General features: G+C 39.0%; 1 protein-coding gene across 1 annotated transcript in view; it reads left to right on the top strand.

The window, feature by feature from the left end:
• kcnb2b (potassium voltage-gated channel subfamily B member 2b) overlaps positions 1 to 12,061 on the top strand; it is a 208,614-nt gene extending 196,553 nt beyond the window's left edge. Inside the window, exon 3 of the mRNA XM_062021256.1 lies at positions 5,048 to 12,061. Within this exon, the coding sequence (XP_061877240.1) occupies positions 5,048 to 6,913 (1,866 nt within the window). The 3' untranslated portion in view covers positions 6,914 to 12,061. The remainder of the gene's footprint in view (positions 1 to 5,047) is intronic.
• Positions 12,062 to 20,322: the final 8,261 nt, after the last annotated feature.

Genomic DNA, 20,322 nt, shown 5'->3' with positions numbered 1-20,322 from the left:
GTCGCCGGTCGAGAATTTCCTTCGGAAACTGGTCGTTGATGCTGAAGTTGGATCCTTTCAGCTCTCGGCCCTGGTTCCTCACTCGCTCCTTCTGCTTGAAGTGTTCGAATTTGACTATGATGGGTCTCGGCCTCCTGTTCTCCGGCTTTTTGGCTCCAAGCCGGTGGACGCGATGGAAGGTGATGTTCCTGATGGTGTCTGCTGGAAGCTTGAGCTGATGTTCCATGAAGGACTTGATGGTTTCCTCTGGATCTTCCTCGGTCTTTTCCGGTATCCCCGCGAAGACCAGATTGTCCCTCATGCTTCTCGCCTGGAGGTCCAGCATCGTCTCCTTCATGCTCCTGTTGTCCCGGGTGAGTTGCGTCATTCCGTCGGTGAGGGATTTTACAGTCTCACGAAGAGCGGCGTTCTCCTTGGCGAGAGACATGACCTGCTGTTGTCCGAATTCCAAACTCTCCCGGATGGCTTGGAATTCCTTGTGGAGCACCTCAACAAGTGCGAGGCGGCCATCCAAACAAGTCAGCCTCTTGTCGATAGAATCCAGGATGTCGGTGAAGTTTGTACCGGGTGGTGACACATGGCCAGGTGAGTCCTCCGGGTGGCTTCTTTTAGACGTTGGCGTCTTAGATGGCTTCCCCATGACGAGACGGTCGTAGCACTCTTCGATGTAGCCTTCAAGTGCCTCCAGATTTTGATATTTAAGTTTTATTTGCTTTATTTTCTGAATGAATCAGAATTGTTTGGCAGCTGAGTGTGCCACTTGACTCTATTTTTTTTCCCGCGTCACGTACGCTCTCTCTCGCGAGACTACAGCATTACTGACGCATCTGACGAATGAGGTGAAATATATTCCCCTCTTAACCACGCCCCCTCGTCCCCCACCTCCCGGTATCGGAGGTCTCAAGGTTGGCAAGTATGCAATAAACCCACATAAGAAACCAAGAACTCGCCCTCGATCATTCTACAGTTATGACGTCATTGGGCAGGCAAGCTGTTTATATTGTGGGAAAGCGGACGTGAGAACAGGCTGTCCCCACTCAGGTCCGCATTGAGCTGGAGGGGGAGTGGCCTCCTGCTCCGGCTGAATACCGGGAGTTTGTCGGGAGAAAATTTCTGCCGGGAGGTTATCGGGAGAGGCGCTGAATTCCGTGAGTCTCCCGGTAAAAACGGGAGGGTTGGCATGTATGTTGTGTGGTGATTAAGCAAAACACTCTAAAAGTTACAATTAAGTGTTTGGTAGAGTCTTTGAAGAGTCTAGGACAGGGGTGTCAAACTAATTTTAGATCGGGGGCCACATGGAAAAAAATGTACTCTCAAGTGGGCCGGACTGGTAAAATCCCAGCATGATAACTTAAAAATAAAGACAACTTCAGATTGTTTTCTTTGTTTAAAAATAGAACAAGCACATTCTGAACATGTACAAATCATAATGTTGTTGGTTTTTACACTTATATGTTGCGGTTAATAGTATTCCACCTTTATTTGTCGTTATTTATACTTTCTGAATAAATTATGTGATAATGTTCATCAGTCGACTCATAGGTGTTAATTTTCAATCTATCAAGATAAAAAAAATTATATAAAAAATCTAATTACAGGATGTTATTTATGTAATTTATTCATTTTCCTCGACTACTAACATCATGTGGTTTATTTTTTGAGACATCTAGTGGACACATCTAGAACAGCAGTTTTTTTTCATTCAAAAATTTCGGCTCATTTTTATACTTAGCAAACTGATCTCGCGGGCCGGATAAAACCTCTTTGCGGGACTGATCCGACCCGCGGGCCTTACGTTTGACACCCCTGGTCTAGGATAAACGTTCAAGTCAGTTTGATTTAGGAGTTTAATAACAGCTCCACCATGTGGTGTATTTGTCAGAAAAATGATAGCACGAGCAATGCAGAAGCCGTGCGTGTTTTGCAGAATTTTCACTTTTTTGTGTGAAGCGGTTAGGGAGCAGAAGAGAGATGCCGGTTCAGACCCAGGTTTCCCCGCTTAACTGATAATAGGTTTAACCCAATAAGTAGTATGTAGACCTTCACAACCCACTAATTTGATTAAGAGGGCAAGATCTTTTCTTGATCCGTGGGAACAGACTGACATCAATCCCAGACAGCATTATGAATTTTTATCTGAGGTTCTTGTGTCGGGCAGCAGATTTGGTCTGCTCTGCAGAACAATAGTGTCTTCATGTGAGAATCAGCAGAAAGTCTCATTTATTGGTGATTGCTTAACTCTTGCCAGCAGGCGGTGCTATAATCCAATCACCCTTTTACACCTTCCCTCTCTCACACTCTCCCAGAATGTGTGGCCTAATTATACGATTGTAAATTGTATTCTTTGCGAGTGGCTGCACTTATTCAAAGTCTTAATGACTTATTTAGTTCCTTCTCTACTCTTGACTTTAACAAGCACATTAATCCGCCTTTGTACATAATGCTTTACATTACTTTCTCACAACGCGGGGCTCATTTTCATGCCGCGGCGTGCACATTGTGTCATTTCTGCTCAGTCTTTGGATTCCCGTCGTTGATTTAATTTCTTCAGGCTTTGATTTATGCACTCAAAGAAAATAATTCTGGTCACCTGTGTACCTGAGCAGTAATATGCAATTTAGACTTTGACACTGAATATTCATTCTGTTTTTAATAACAATGATAACACATTGCATATTAATTTTTTCATACAAACTTGAGTTTGCTGTGTTATGAACCGTGTCTGGGAAGGTATTTATTTATGTATCACATTAATACCGCCACGGATGCTGCTGTAATGATTGACATGTAGACAGGCCAATGACTGCATGAACAGTGATGGAAAAGCCAGCCAATGACTGTTGTGGGAGCTTGGAAAATGGATGTTGCATGCTTCACTACTGAGCAATAAATTACAAATGAAGGGAAAAATGTGTAATCAAATTTTAAAAAAATAGTAATGTTTTATTTGAAATATTATTTATGATCAAATCATGTTTTTTTAATTAAAAAAATGTCATTATAAAAATAATACCAATACATTAAAATTAATAATATAACATATTGTTGTTGTTTTTTTCAAATAGGAAAATATACAGTCGCGATCAAAAGTAACTTGTAAAGAACATAATGTCATGAATTGATTTACGTGCACCCCGACTTAAACAAGTTGAAAAACTTATTCAGATGTTACCATTTAGTGGTCAATTGTACGGAATATGTACTGTACTGTGCAATCTACTAATAAAAGTTGAAATCAATCAATCAAAATGGCTGTCTTGAGTTTCCAATAATTTCTACAACTCTTATTTTTTGTGATAGAGTGATTGGAGCACATACTTGTTGGTCACAAAAAATGTTCATGAAGTTTGGTTCTTTTATGAATTTATTGTGGGTCTACTGAAAATGTGACCAAATCTGCTGGGTCAAAAGTATACATACAGCAATGTTAATATTTGGTTACATGTCCCTTGGCAAGTTTCACTGCAATAAGGCGCTTTTGGTAGCCATCCACAAGCTTCTGGCAAGCTTTTGGTTGAATTTTTGACCACTCCTCTTGACAAAATTGGTGCAGTTCAGCTAAATTTGTTGGTTTTCTGACATGGACTTGTTTCTTCAGCATTGTCCACACGTTTAAGTCAGGACTTTGGGAAGACCATTCTAAAACCTTAATTCTAGCAGGATTTAGCCATTCCTTTACCACTTTTGACGTGTGTTTGGGGTCATTGTCCTGTTGGAACACCCAACTGCGCCCAAGACACAACTTCCGGGCTGATGATTTTAGGTTGTCCTGAAGAATTTGGAGGTAATCTTCCTTTTTCATTGTCCCATTTACTCTCTGTAAAGCACCAGTTCCATTGGCAGCAAAACAGGCCCAGAGCATAATACTACCACCACCATGCTTGACAGTAGGTTTGGTGTTCCTGGGATTAAAGGCCTCATCTTTTCTCCTCCAAACATATTGCTGGGTATTGTGGCCAAACAGCTACATTTTTGTTTCATCTGACATCACATGGACAAAGATAAGACCTTCTGAAGGAAAGTTCTGTGGTCAGATGAAACACAAATTGAGCTGTGAAACTTACCAGGGGACATGTAACCAAATATTAACATTGCTGTATGTATACTTTTGACCCAGCAGATTTGGTCACATTTTCAGTACATCCATAATAAATTCATAAAAGAATCAAACTTCATGAATGTTTTTTGTCACCAAAAAATATGTGCTCCAATCACTCTATCACAAAAAAATAAGAGTTGTAGAAATTATTGGAAACTCAAGACAGCCATGACATTATGTTCTTTACAAGTGTACGTAAACTTTTGATCGCGACTGTACATATGAAAAATATAAGACGATGCTCTTTTTCCAGATTTGTTTTAGGAAAGTCTTTCTTAGCTGCTGGACCGTTGCAGTATTTAATCACTCTGTTTTGCTGATTGCCATTATCTTTAATTAGTAAAGGTGCTGAAAGTAATCGATTCACATCAGAATCGCAATTCTTTTTTATTTGAATTCTTAAGTCAATTCATAATTTTCAAAAATCTTTTTTTTTTTGTTAAGAAGCAATTTTTGAAAATACGGGGGGTTTTTTCCATCTCCGGCTTACTCACTGCACATATAACCAAGAGGAGCTTTTATCACCTGTAACCTGTTTTAAAAAAGGTTTTGTATTTTTTTTGTTTACCATGTAATACATTATGAGAATCAGTTTGAATCAAGAATTATGTTGAATCAGGATCAATCCTGAAATGAATCACTACAGCAAGAATTGGAATTGAATCTTTAGTTGTTGTAACATCTCTATCCCTATCCCACATACTAATTAGCATCATAACTCCTCTTCTGTTCGCCAACTTGCTAACAACCTTTGAGACACTTTTCACACACTATGTGAGTGACAGGAAGAAAAGCTTGGACTCGCTTTTGTCGTTTGCCTCCCCCTTAAGTTTTTTAATACAAATCAGCGAAGAGAAGACACTTTCTCAGACTTTTCAAGGGTGAAACCATTTTGAAATGATTTATAATATGGTAATAATATTTTCTCTTTTCTGTCTCTCGCCACAGATTCTGGCCATCATATCAATCCTGTTCATCGTCCTCTCCACCATCGCTCTGTCTCTCAACACCTTACCGGATCTTCAGGTGACGGATGAGTATGGACACATCAACGACAACCCCCAGCTGGCGCACGTGGAGGCCGTGTGCATCGCCTGGTTCACCATGGAGTACCTGCTCCGCTTCCTCTCCTCTCCCAACAAGTGGAAGTTCTTCAAAGGTCCGCTGAATGTCATCGACCTGTTGGCCATCTTACCTTACTACGTCACCATCTTCCTGACGGAGTCCAACAAGAATGTGCTGAAGTTCCAAAACGTGCGCCGTGTGGTACAGATCTTCCGCATTATGAGGATATTGAGGATCCTGAAGTTAGCCAGGCACTCCACGGGACTCCAGTCTCTAGGGTTTACCTTGAGGCGGAGCTACAACGAACTGGGCTTGCTCATTCTATTCCTCGCCATGGGCATCATGATATTCTCCAGCTTGGTCTTCTTTGCTGAGAAAGACGAAGATGCCACCAAATTCACTAGTATCCCCGCCTCATTCTGGTGGGCCACCATTACCATGACTACGGTGGGCTACGGGGACATTTACCCGCAGACTTTGCTGGGAAAAATAGTCGGCGGGCTTTGCTGCATCGCCGGAGTCCTGGTCATCGCCCTGCCCATTCCCATTATCGTCAACAACTTCTCCGAGTTCTACAAGGAGCAAAAGAGGCAGGAGAAGGCCATTAAGAGGCGAGAGGCGCTGGAAAGAGCCAAGCGTAATGGCAGTATTGTGTCAATGAACCTTAAAGATGCCTTCGCCCGCAGTATGGAGCTAATGGACGTGGTGGTGGAGAAAGAAGAGGGTAAAACCTCCCTAGACAATCACCTGGCGCCGAACCGCTGGGGAGGCTCCACCCGATCCACCACGTCGGAAACCAACCTCAAATTCCCGGATAAAAGATCCCCAGAGTCTGTGGCGCAGAGTTCCCCCCATCGTATCACCATCACCACCACCGGGAGTCCGCCATGGACCAACAGATCGCCGCAACATCTTAATGTGCAAAAACTGGAGGAGATGTACAACCAGATGACTAAGTCGCAGTCCTTCACCAACCTGAACACGGCAAGCTCCATGAACACGCTGAGCACCAACATGACCGCCCCCGGCTCGCCCAAGAGGTCCCACAGCCCGGACGCCACATTAAAGGAGGAGGTGGAGATGAAGGAGGTCCGGGCTACTTTGGAAGCCAGAAGGGAGAACAGACACCTCTGTGTGCCTCTTGAGCTGAAGCCTCCTGAAAAGCAGAATCCTGTGGACAACATCCTCAAAGATGGCTTCTATGGATCAGGTGACGGCTCTGACCTCCACATAGAGGAAGGCGAGAGCTTCAGCACGGCTGTAGAAAACATACAAAAGTCTCTCAGAGGGAACAACCCTCTTAAAATACAAGTCAGCAGGACATCTACGGAGGGCCCGCCGACGCCGCCCAGCACCACCTCCCCAGGGGACATCAGCTGCGGCATCCTGGAGGAGGAGACACCCGAGGGGGAGATGTCGCCGCTCATCGCCAGTTCCGAGGCCCTGCTCCCTCCCACAGAAGATGATGAGGAAGGTCCGTTGTCCCCGAAGCGCTTGGTGGTCGACACCCCACCCGGTGATGAAGACCCATCCTCTGAGAAGCACCTTATGGAAGTGGCAGGTGCTTCCTGTGGGTTTTCATCACCTAAGGCAGGTGCACAGAACTGCGGCCAATGTGGGGTCGGAGTTCCCGAGGGGGCGGACAGCGACCAAAGTGGACACAAAGTGGAGAACCACATGTTTACGTCCGACATCCACCTGATACCAGGCGACGGTAGTTTGTCGCCGACTTGTGAAACCAGCATGTGACTGCAAGGGGAGACCCTTTGAGGGTCGCCAACCTTGGGGGCAGATGACAGACATCGATATTTTTGCATGGCATGGCGAGTCCCTTTTACTTGTGTTGTGAATGGCTGAAGAAACCAGGACGGAGTCCACCACACTAATGCAGACTTTTCCCACCTGTACATAAAAGACTCGGATGTAAAAATACAAAAAACGAAGCATGCATTTCAAAAGACTATTTTACGGTGCTTAGTTTGCTGAAAGCGCTCCACTGTAAATAAATTAACCATTATTAGCAATGTGAAAAGGGGGCGGGGCAGACCCACAAACTGGGTGTTACATTGTAGCGAGCTATTTAAAACGAAAAAAAGACATATCATTCATGACCTTTTGTGTAAAAGTGTTCCTCTGTAACGTTTCTTTTTCTGTGTGTTTGCTTTGCCACGTTTCAGTCCAGCGTCACCTTGCGAAAACGACAAGTAATCTACATTTCTAAGCTAGTTTTGTCCTCTTTACTCGTCATTCAAATGGCTAAAAATGTACTCTCCAGTATATATACCTTTTTAAAAGTAGTTTTAAGAGTGAATTAGTAACTAAAGTAGTTCTAAAAACAGTAGGTTAAGATCCATAATGAAATTAGGAGTATTTATAAATGATCTGGTCAATATATATGCTTTATAATAGTTATCTATTCCATCAAATATCAATGGACCAAACAGATATAACAACATATATTAATGACAATTACATTGTTATTTTTGCTTGTTTTTTTATTTATTTATTGCCATTTTCAGTCCAACTTAAACCCAAGTGATATTTATTATGCTGTTGATTTGTTTCTTTTTCACAGAGTATCTCTTCTGTTTGTTGCCTTCGATTCCAATTTATTGCTGGGATTTTTCATCGTCGACACTGAAATAGATGCATGACGTTTCTTTTGTATTATTTATTCTGTTTTCTCACAGAGAGGCGTGGAATGTGCAATACCGCTTACTGCAAAACTATGCAGGCCAAGAATCGTGGCACTTTATTTTCTGTCTGTCTTTGGGGTTTGTAATGTACAGACAGAAATGTATTTTTCATATCTTTAATATGAGGCAAAACAGTATTACAAATAACAGACTCTCACAACAATTAGCTTTTTAATGGCAGAACCAATTTGTGTCGGGGGGGGGTTGAACTCAAAAAGGGATCCAAATTGACCACTTGGGCCTTTTTATATCGCTCCAAATCAGACAAACAAAACCTGATCAAAATGAGTCTATTTTTTCTAAAAAAAAAAATAAAATAAAATACTAAAGGCGAGCTTGACCACAGCTTCCTGCCATGTGGTAACAATGAAATGATGCGTGCCTTTTCATAGCGCTATGAGAAGGCAGCGATGTCATTGAGCTTTGTTCATATATAGCGCTGTACAGAAAACTCTAATTTTATAGCAGAAATCAGGTCTTTATGTAATAGATATTGAGTTCTCAGGTTTTCTACAACTACTCTCTGATGTCTTGAGTTTTTTTTTCCTTCGATTAACATTTGAAGAGGTTTGCTTATTGGTCTTGTCGTGTTGCCGGGAAGACTTTCCTCGTTATTCGTCGAGTCCTTAGTGATGGAGTTAGTTTGAAGAATGTTTCCCAACCTATATTGAGCCAAAGCACATCGTTGACATTGGGGGGGTGGGAATGACAGAAAAAGTAGATACACATTTTAAATATGTACCTTCTGCTGGTTTAGTAAAAGACTGTGTCCACCTTTACTAGTTTAGAGTGAAGATAGTTACATAGATGAACAAAGATATGGTATTTCTTGTGACCAATTCAATAAAATTGTGTGCACAGTGCGGCACAGTGGTTGGGAATCACTCCCAGCTGCTCGATGGTTTTTTTTCCCATGCTGACAACGCTGCAGGTCTACTGCTTCCGACCTCACGGCGTGCCCCTCTGGAGCGTGGATCGATGGGGATGAGAGGGGGTGAGAATAAGGAGAAATTGAAAGGATCCTCCCACGTGTGTTGTGGTCCATGTTTCCATCGTGATTTCCTTTTGTTTACATACAGGTACATCCTCTTGTTGTACGCGGTGTCCATCTTACCACTGACCAAGCCTTCATTTGGACCCCATAGCAGGATGCGTGACTTACGGTATACTGGAGGTCTCACACTGACATGACCAGAGGTCATAGGTCGGGGCTATTCAACGAACGTCATCTGGGGGCCACATTTTTATCATGAATGTAGCATCACTGCAAGGCTTTCTTTTCTCTTCAATTGTTTACCTCAAAGAATGAATAATATAATTGTTCATTTAAAAACAAGTTATATGTTTATGCTAGTCAAAGATCCTCTATATAGCAGCAAATTGCCAAGACCTACGGCAAAAACACTGGTCAAAGCTCCTCTAATTGACAGAAAACTGTCAAGACCTACTGCAAAAACCCTAGTCAAAGATCCTCTCTATGACAGAAGTGTTCGGTTTCTAAAAACCTATCACAAAAATGCTGCTGTTTTTATAGATGTTTTTCCTAAACACTATGTAAAGATCCTCTATATGACAGGAGGCCTTGCAGGTTTTAAAACTCTACTGCAAGAACACCAAAGATCCTCTTTATCACAGGAGCGCTCTATTACTAAGAACCAGCTGCAAAAACACAAGGCAAAGATCCTCTAAATAACAGGAGCGCCCTGCTGTTTTTTTAAGCTGTGCTGCAAAAACCCTAGTTAAAGATCGTCTATATGACAGGAGTGTTCTTTTGTTTTTAAAGAATGGCAAACATGCTAGTCAAAGATCCTCTATACGACAGAAAAACTGTCAGGACTTTCTGCAAAAACGCTTGTCAAAGGTCCTTCTAAAATCTATAACAATCTACACCAAAGAGCCTCTTCAGCACAGCAGCACGCATTTTTTGACAACCTGCCGCAAAAACATCAGTCAAAGATCGTCTTAGTGACAGGAGTGCCCTGCTGTTTTTAAAGCTGTGCTGTAAAAACTTTGATCAAAGCAATGTTTCTTAACCATAGCCCGAGCTCCACCAAGAGGGCCTCCAAAAAATAGGTGTTTCCCAGCTGTGCTTTGTATTGTATGGGCTGCAGCAGTACTCAGTTGTAATACACTTTTCCACCACTTGTGGCAGTAATGACAACATCAAACAAACAGAAGAAGTCTGGAGCTAATGTCATAGAAAACTTTCATAAGCGCAAAAATTATGACTGAAGTAATTAAGTATTTTTATTTGCACTGAAATTGTATTGACAGTTTATTTAAGAAATGTATATGTAATTGATATTTATTACTAATTAAGTAATTATTTATTATTTTTTACGACTGCCTAATTGCATGTAAATTTACTTGAATTGACAGGAGGGCCTTGCTGTTTTTAAAGATGTACTGCAAGAGCACCAAATAATCTCTTTGTATACAGTCTTTAAGAACCTATCTCAAAAACACAAGTTAAATATCCTGTATAAAACAGGAGTGTGTTTATTAAGAACCTGCTGTAAAAACAGTAGTCAAAGATCCTCTATATGACAGGAGTGCCCTGCTGTTTGTAAATATCTACCGAAAGAACACCAAAGATTCTCTATGTATACAGGAGTTATCTGCTGTCGGTTAGGGTAGAAAAATATATTCTATATGACAGTAGTGCTCTGTTTCTGAAAATCTTATCACAAAACGCTAGTAAAAGATCCTCCACTGCTGTTTGTAAAGATGTGCGGCATAAACACAAGTTCAAGACCCTGTACAAAGCAGGCAGGAGCCTGTTTTTTTAGATCCTCTAAGTGACAGGAGCGTTCCGCTGTTTTTAAGGAACAATTGCAAAAATGCTGATCAAAGATTCTGTATAAGACAGGAGCACCTTTTTAGGAACCTGTGTGTCAATGATTCTCTCTATGCACTGCAGTTTTTAAAGATGTGCTGCAAAAATGCTAGTCAAAGATCCTCTATTTGATAGAGTGCTCTGTTTTTAGAGCCTATCACAAAAACGGCAGTCAAAGATTCTCCAAATGCACTGCTGTTTTTAAAGATGTGCTGCAAAATTGCTAGGCAGAGATCCTCTATATGACAAGAGGGCCCGGCTATTGGTAAAGATCTAATGCAAGGACACCAAAGATTATCTATACATACAGAAGTGTTCTGCTGTTTCTGATTACCTTTTGCAAAAATGCTAGTCAAAGATCCTCTACATGACCGGAGTACTGTTTTCAAGAACCCTTCACAAAAACGTTAGTCAAAGATCGTCAATTTAAGATGTGCTGCAAAAATACAAGTTAAAGATTCTCTATAAGACAAAGGCGCATTTTTTAAGAACCTACCGCAAAAACGTTAGTCAAAGATCCTCTATATGTTCTATGCACTACTGTTTTTAAAAATGTGTTTCAAAAATGCTTTACAAAGATGCTCTATAAGACAGGAACGCTTTATACGAACATACTTAAAAAACGGTAGTCAAAGAACCTCTATACAAAGGAAGCATTGTGCTGTTTATAAAAGAACTGCTTTATAATGAAATGCTTTTCAAAGATCGTCTATATGACAGGAGCGCTCTATAAGAAGTTAGAACATATCCCAAAACACTAGTCAAAAATCCTCTATATAAAAGGAGCCTTGTGCTGTTTTTAAAGAAATGCAAAAATGCTTTTCAAAGATCTTCTGTATGACAGGAGCACTCCATTTGTAAGAACCTTTCACAAGAATGCTTGTCAAAGATCCTCTCTACGACAGGAGCATTCTGCTGTTTTTAAAGAACTGCCAAAAGGCTATTCAAAGATCCTCAACATGCACTGCGAGTTCTAAAGATGTTCTGCAAAATTGCTCATCAAAGATCCTCTATTTGGCGTTCTTCTGCAAAAATGTTTGTCCCCCACAAGTTTTGAAGTGTCCCCCAGGCCATCAGTTGAATAGTCCTGACTGTGCCAGGTGATTGGTGTACATAAAGAAAGGTTGTGTTTATTTAAGCTGTCTTTGTGCATTCTGACACTAACTTACATGTCCTGGCTTAAGAGAACATCAGCCACCATTTACGAGACTGTTTCAATCGACATCTTTGTATGCATGTAGTCGTCCATTATGATCATGTGGCCACGGACAACACTTTATGTACAAAATGTATGTCAACGTTTCCGTACCGCATCTTTTTCCCATGAAGTCTATTAGCATATGCAGAATAACAAATAAATGTATATATAACTCTACTTTGCTGTGTATTCTTCACTTAAACCAGGCACAATATTCTAGCATTAGCATATACAGTATATACATCCATCCATTTTCTACCGCGTGTCCCGTTCGGGGTCGCGGGGGGTGCTGGAGCCTATCTCAGCTGCTTCGGGCGGGAGGCAGGGTACACCCTGGACAAGTCGCCCCCTCATCACAGGGCCAACACAGATAGTCAGACAACATTCACACTCACATTCACACAATAGGGCCAATTTAGTGTTGCCAATCAACCTAACCCCAGGTGCATGTCTTTGGAGGTGGGAGGAAGCCGGAGTACCCGGAGGGAACTCACATATATATATATATATATATATATATATATATATATATATATATATATATATATATATATATATATATATATACATATATATATATATATATACACACATATATATATATATATATATATATATATATATATACACACACACACATATATATATATATATATACACACACACACATATATATATATATATATATATATATATATATATATATATATATATATATATATATATATATATATCAGGGGTCACCAACGCGGTGCCCGCAGGCACCAGGTCGCCCGTAAGGACCAGATGAGTCGCCCGCGGGCCTGTTCTAAAAAAAAAAAAAAAAAAAAAAAAAAAGTTTTTTTAAAAAAAATGTTTTATTTTATTTTATTTTATTTTTTTTAATTAAATCTACATAGAAAAAACACAATATACACTTTCAATCAGTGCATCAACCCAAACAACCTCCCCCATGCACACTCATCCACACCCACTCACACAAAAGGGGTTGTTTCTTTCTGCTACCAATATTCTGGTTCCCACAACATAGACAACACATCTGCAAGGGACACAGTCCCTGAAGCACACATGATTGTATAGGCTGCCGGTCCACTAACATTTTCATTAATTACTATTTTTTATGTAATTATTTTTATATTGTTTTACTTTCTTTTTTATCCAAGAAAATGTTTTTTATTTATTTATCTTATTTTATTTTATTTTTTTTAAAAGGGCCTTATCTTCAACAGACCAGGTTGTCAATGAAATTAGATTTGTTTAAAGGGTTTTTTAAACCAGGCCCAGTCCAGATAATGTCCAAGTCGGACTCAGCAACACACACCTTCATTCATGTACACAGAAAAAAATTAGGGAACACAACAGATTGCATATAATTTATAAACAAAATACAATTTTCAAAATAAGCATTTATGTACAGTCCAGATTATGCCCAGGTCACTCAAATTAGGGAACACAACAACAGATATCATATAATCTATAAACATAATTATACTTTCAAAATAAGCCTTTGAGGACTTCTCATCTTTTTTTTAATGTTTTTCGGCATCATTATCGTTTTCAACCATGTAACTTTCTAAAGTTAGAAAATACTGAATAAATGTTTTAAAGAAAGTAATACTAAGTGAATATCTGTTTTTGGCCTTAAAAATAAACATTTTAACGAGTACTATAATTAAATTGACTAAATCATGATTGTCAATGAACTCTCCTAAAATAACAGAAACCACATTAAGCTACATAAACAAACCAATCCTTAAACACATTTTTTCAACTTCCACCCAAAACAAAGACACAATATGACAATACCAAAACAAATGCAGGGTGGATTCAGGCTCCTGACAACAAAATCGGCAATCATCTGACTCTGTCATATTCCATCATTTTAACATTTTCCCTGTGGGTAAGAAGTTATAAATAATTTTAATTTGAAAATAACGATTTTGCACATCGATAGTGGTTTTATAGATTAGTTTGAATATGGCATCCCATGGCAACGGGCAGTCAAAAAAGTCCTCCCATTTTCCATTTGTGTTGTATGAGGCAGCCTTCAAAGATTTCTTTATTAAATAAAAATTATATATTTTTCCATTTATTTTAGTTCCTTTTTGCCAACTAGAATTTCTTATTAGAGGTTTACAAACTAATAATTTAGTAGTTCCATAATTAATTATTTGTTTCCATCTTTTCCCAATTACTCCAGTTAGTTGATCAAATGAAAAGCTTGAGCAAGCATCACCATACATAGCTCTATATTCATCATACTTCATAATTTTACCATTCTCATTGATAATATCATTGACAAAAATGATTCCTCTTTCAAACATATTTTTCCAAAAGAAAGGCTTTCCATCTATTACAATATTAGAGTTCATCCATATTAACTGCTGCAAACTATCGTCTCTTTTTTCTGGCACATAAAATTGAAAACACCACTATGAGTGGATTGTTTCCTTTATGAACCCCGCCATGTTTCCCAGCAGACTCTCTGGAAGGGGATCACTTGTAAAAAAGGATACAATTTCTTTTGATACAGTACATGTTTTTTGTCCAACAGGACATTTGTGTACCACTTAATGTTTAAATACATCTTTGGAACAATTGATGCTTTTAAAGACAGACACATAGCTTCAAGGTTGAGAAGTTTCAGGCCCTCATATTCATACTCTTTGTACAAAACCTTTCTTTTAATCTTTTCTGGTTTGCCGTTCCAGACAAAATCGAAGACCCTCCGCTCATAAATCTTAAAAAAGTTTTGTGATGGAGCTGGTAATGACAAAAACAAATAAATAAATTGAGGAATAATTAACGAGTTGGCAATAGACATTTTACCATACAAGGTTAGGGATTTCCCTTTCCATAATTGCATAATTTTGTCCAGCTTTCTTAGTCGATTATCATAATTTACTGAGCCTAGATTTTCCAGATTTTCTGGGACAACAACACCAAGTATGTTAACTGGTCCATCTGTCCACAAAACAGGCACTTTGCATTCCATTCGAAAGGACGTTCCCTTTAGATTTCCGATCCTTAACATTTTACATTTATCATAATTAAGCTTAAGGCCAGATTGCTGTGAAAATATGTCCAAAAGATTAAGAAGGTTCCGCAAACAATGAGGAAAAATCTTATCTTTGTGAATCAGCCTTTTCTGACATGAACTTCATCAAGAACAAACACAGAACACGCCTCACTGATGCACATCTGCAAGACTCACTCAGAGTTGCAGTGTCAAGTTACACACCAGAGTACAACACACTAGTTAACAGCATGCAATGCCAGGCTTCCCACTAACTGACAAAGAAACAGATAACAGATTTGGTGTCCAGTTCAAAGTGTGACATGATTTAAAAATTTGAGAGTTTACTTTTGTATTTTACATGAGTTATTATTTGTACAAACATGGTGCAAAGTAATTCATGATTTGTTAAAAAATGTTAGTGGCTAGCTAGTTAAAATGGGATATTGTGATTTCACAAGACTGTCTTAAAAGTGATCATTTGAAAATGTTCAATTTGAAAAATGTGCACTTAGAGAAAATATAAAAATAAAGTGTTGCATATTGATATTTATCTGTTTCTATATATATTTATTGTGAGAAATCATTAAGATGATCAGTGTTTCCACAAAGATAAATATCATTAATTATTAATAATAGAGTTAAAGGTAAATTGAGCAAATTGGCTACTTCTGGCAATTTATTTAAGTGTGTATCTAACTGGTAGCCCTTCGCATTAATCAGTACCCAAGAAGTAGCCCTTGGTTTCAAAAAGGTTGGTGACCCCTGATATATATATATATATATATATATATATATATATATATATATATATATATATATATATATATATATATATATATATATATATATATATATATATATACATATATATATATATATATATATATATATATATATATATATATATATATATATATATATATATATATATATATATATGTATATATATATATATATATATATATATATATATATATATATATATATATATATATATATATATATATATATATATATATATATATATATATATATATATATATATATTTGCCGTTCAAATACTGAGAAGAGACGGTGCGGTGATCAGCAGCCAGTTGAGGCACGTCACTGCGTTGTGCCTAAACATGGATTGTGCGCAATGACTCGGCTAACTGCTGGCCTGCTGTGCAGTGAGACCGTATTGCTACATGAATTATATTAGACATTTCCATAGTTTAGTTAGCTGAGGTATATCATGTCTAGTGTATTTTGTCAACAACTGTATGTGTGTAACATATTTCTTGTGCTGAGCGATCATAAATCTGCTGCGAAGACGCACTGTGAGAGGCTCGTCTCATAACCCCGCCTCCTGGTGCCAAGCATCTCCACCGCAGAATGCACCGCCCGACGGGAGCGCCGCGGCCACATCAACCAAAGCCCACACCCAAACCCTCCACGTGCAAGACCGAATCCACCCAAAAAAAGTCACTTAACAAGAAGCCAAAAAGTGCAAAAACAACAATGCTCGCGCTGGAGGAGCCGCAAACGACCGCAGGGACACAACATTAGGTACACCTGCAGACTGCAGCACGGATTTCATATTTCATTCATTTACAACTCTTCCAACACGAACACCACTGTTCCCGCACTTATAAGTAAATAGGTAAGACCAAAATAACTTTTTTTTTATTAAATGTGCTTTTTTGTGTGCTACAGTTTGTAAGTTTAAAGTTAAGTTAAAGTACCAATGATTGTCACACACACACTAGGTGTGGTGAAATTTGTCCTCTGCATTTGACCCATCCCCTTGTTCACCCCCTGGGAGGTGAGGGGAGCAGTGGGCAGCAGCGGCGCTGCGCCCGGGAATAATTTTTGGTGATTTAACCCCTATTACAACCCTTGATGCTGAGTGCCAAGCAGGGAAGAATGCTGGGATGAGCTTTTAAACATAACCCGTTAACTGCTGCCAATCACAAGGTGAATAAGATACTATTTAGGGTTCATATGTTTGTAAATCATTTTGGTACCTGTACAGGTACCAAAATGTATTTCGGTACTTTTCTAAATAAAGGGGACCACAAAAATTGGCTTTATTGGCTTTATTTTAACAAAAAATATTACACTACATTAATTATATGTTTCTTATTGCAATTGTGTCCTTAAATAAAATATTGAACATACGAGACAACTTTTCTTTTATATTAGTAAGTAAGCAAACAAAGGCTCCTAATTTAGCTGCTGACGTATGCAGTAACATATTCCATTATTTTGTCAACATTTTTATGGACAAGTGGTAGAAAATAAATTATTAATCTACTTGTTCATTTACTGTTAACATCTGCTTACTTTGTCTTTTAACATGTTCTATCTACAATTCTGTTAAATTGTAATAATCACTTATTCTTCTGTTGTTTGGATACTTTACATTAGTTTTGGCAGAGACCACAAATTTGGGTATCGATGCTATAACAAGTAGTTACAGGATCATACATTGGTCGTAATTTAAGTCCTCATGTGTCCAGGGATGTATTTCCTGAGTTTATAAACATAATATACATTTTTAAAAAACGAAAAAAGATTTTGTGATAATAAAAAAAATCGATGTAATCATAGTAGTATCGACTAGATACGCTACTGTACTTGGTATCTTTACAGTGGATGTCAGGTGTAGATCCACCAATGGCGTTTGTTTACATTGTGACGCCAGTGAGCTACGGTGTGTAGTGAAGCATGTTTAGCTATTCCTCGTCCTGCAGGGATGATACTTGTAAGAAACGTACTTTATTTGTCGCCATGGAGACAAGGATTAGTGATTTAGAAGTAGCTAAAACACTGCTGAACATTAGCCGCTACCTAGCTAGCCATGTTTTAAAGCACCTCTTCCTGAGGGTTATAGTGTCACCTTTATTGTTAGTTTTTAAGCCAAAATGCGTCCATTATACCTTTTCTGTCTGCACACTGTCTGCTTGTAAGTACTCTGTGACTGTGCGCTGCCGAACATGCTCCAAAGCTCGTAAAAACAGCAATGTAATGACGTGACGACGACGCACCGTCATGCACGTTAAAAAAGAGGGGGGCAGTACTTATTAGAGGCGGTATAGTATCGAATATGATTCATTAGTATCGCGGTACTATACTAGTACCGGTATACCGTACAACCTACATACATACATGCATGCATGCATAAATCTCAAGAGCAGTGATTCTCAAACTATGGTACGCAGGTTCCATTTAGTGGTACGCCAAATAATCACTTGATTAAAGTACAGTGTTTTATATTGTTAAATTTAAACACAGTGTTACTGTTCAGTGTGTAATGTTACAGTGGCCAAAATATTAAATGCATGTATTAAATAAAACCTTGGCCTTGTTTTAATGAATACTTAGGCCTACTACGCTACTGTATTTTAATGTTGGTCATTATGGTGGTACCTGGAGAGCCAAGTGTTTTCTGAGGTGGTACTTGGTGGAAAAAAGTTTGAGAACCACTGCCTTGACTTCAGTTCTATCTGGAAGTATATATATATATATATATATATATATATATATATATATATATATATATATATATATATATATATATATATATATATATATATATATATATATATATATATATATACTGTATACATATATATATATATATATGTTCTGCTGTTTGCCCTTATCCTGTTGTTATGGCAAAAACACAAAATATGCAACATTTCCCCCCAAACAATGTTCAAAGTTAAACATTTGGTGTGAAGTAAAATCATTCTTAACACTGATTTTAATTTTTTTTTTTAACCTTAAGTAGGTCAATAACTCATAATAACATTTATTTTGATGCATTATTGTTTTTTGAGGAATGACAGTTTTATGGAATAAAACAGCCTGCATGGCAGCTTTGCGTTATTATAGTCAACATTGCAACTTTTTCTCATTACATTTTACCTTTTTGTTCTTTGATTCCCTTCTTCATGTTTGTATTTTTGTAATAGTATTTTTAGAATTCGCCGCAGGCCATTAAAGAGCTAGCTGCGGGCCGCAAGTGGCCCACAGGCCGCACTTTGGACACCACTTTGCGTACAAATAACACATGTTTACACCGAAAGGGACAACCAGTAGAAAATTGATTGATGAATGGATGGATGGATACACTATATTGCCAAAAGGATTTTGCCTCCTGCCTTGACTCACATATGAACTTGAAGTGCCATCCCATTCCTAACCCATAGGGTTCAATATGATGTCAGTCCACCTTTTGCAGCTATTACAGCTTCAACTCTTCTGGGAAGGCTGTCCACAAGGTTGCGGAGTGTGTTTATAGGAATTTTCCACCATTCTTCCAAAAGCGCATTGGTGAGGTCACACACTGATGTGGGTCGAGAAGGCCTGGCTCTCAGTCTCCGTTCTAATTCATCCCAAAGGTGTTCTATTGGGTTCAGGTCAGGACTCTGTGCAGGCCAGTCAAGTTCATCCACACCAGACTCTGTCATCCATGTCTTTATGGACCTTGCTTTGTGCACTGGTGCACAGTCATGTTGGAAGAGGAAGGGGCCCGCTCCAAACTGTTCCCACAAGGTTGGGAGCATGGAATTGTCCAAAATGTTTTGGTATCCTGGAGCATTCAGAGTTCCTTTCACTGGAACTAAGGGGCCAAGTCCAACTCCTGAAAAACAACCCCACACCATAATTCCTCCTCTACCAAATTTCACACTCGGCACAATGCAGTCCGAAATGTAGCGTTCAACTGGCAACCTCCAAACCCAGACTCGTCCATCAGATTGCCAGATGGAAAAACGTGATTCATCACTCCAGAGAACGCGTCTCCACTGCTCTAGAGTCCAGTGGCGACAAGCTTTACACCACTGCAGCCGGCGCTTTGCATTGGACTTGGTGATGTATGGCTTAGATGCAGCTGCTCGGCCATGGAAACCCATTCCATGAAGCTCTCTGCGTACTGTACGTGGGCTAATTGGAAGGTCACATGACATTTGGAGCTCTGTAGCAACTGACTGTGCAGAAAGTCTTTGCACTATGCACTTCAGCATCCCCTGACCCCTCTCTGTCAGTTTACGTGGCCTACCACTTGGTGGCTGAGTTGCTGTTGTTCCCAAACTCTTCCATTTTCTTATAATAAAGCCCACAGTTGACTTTGGAATATTTAGGAGCGAGGAAATTTCACGACTGGATTTGTTGCACAGATGGCATCCTATGACAGTTCCACGTTGGACATCACTGAGCTCCTGAGAGCGGCCTATTCTTTCACAAATGTTTGTAGAAATAGTCTCCATGCCTAAGTGCTTAATTTTATACACCTGTGGCCGGGCCAAGTGATTAGGACACCAGATTCTCATCATTTGGATGGGTGGCCAAATACTTTTGGCAATAAAGTGTAAGTTTCCTACCTTGTGGCAGCTGCTACTTCAATTAAAATTATGTGTAAAA

This window comes from Entelurus aequoreus, linkage group LG15 (genome assembly GCF_033978785.1).
Source record: "Entelurus aequoreus isolate RoL-2023_Sb linkage group LG15, RoL_Eaeq_v1.1, whole genome shotgun sequence".
Classification (NCBI taxonomy): Eukaryota; Metazoa; Chordata; class Actinopteri; order Syngnathiformes; family Syngnathidae; genus Entelurus; species Entelurus aequoreus.
Note: the sequence above shows the minus strand (reverse complement) of the source record. Positions and strands in the feature narration are given on the sequence as shown.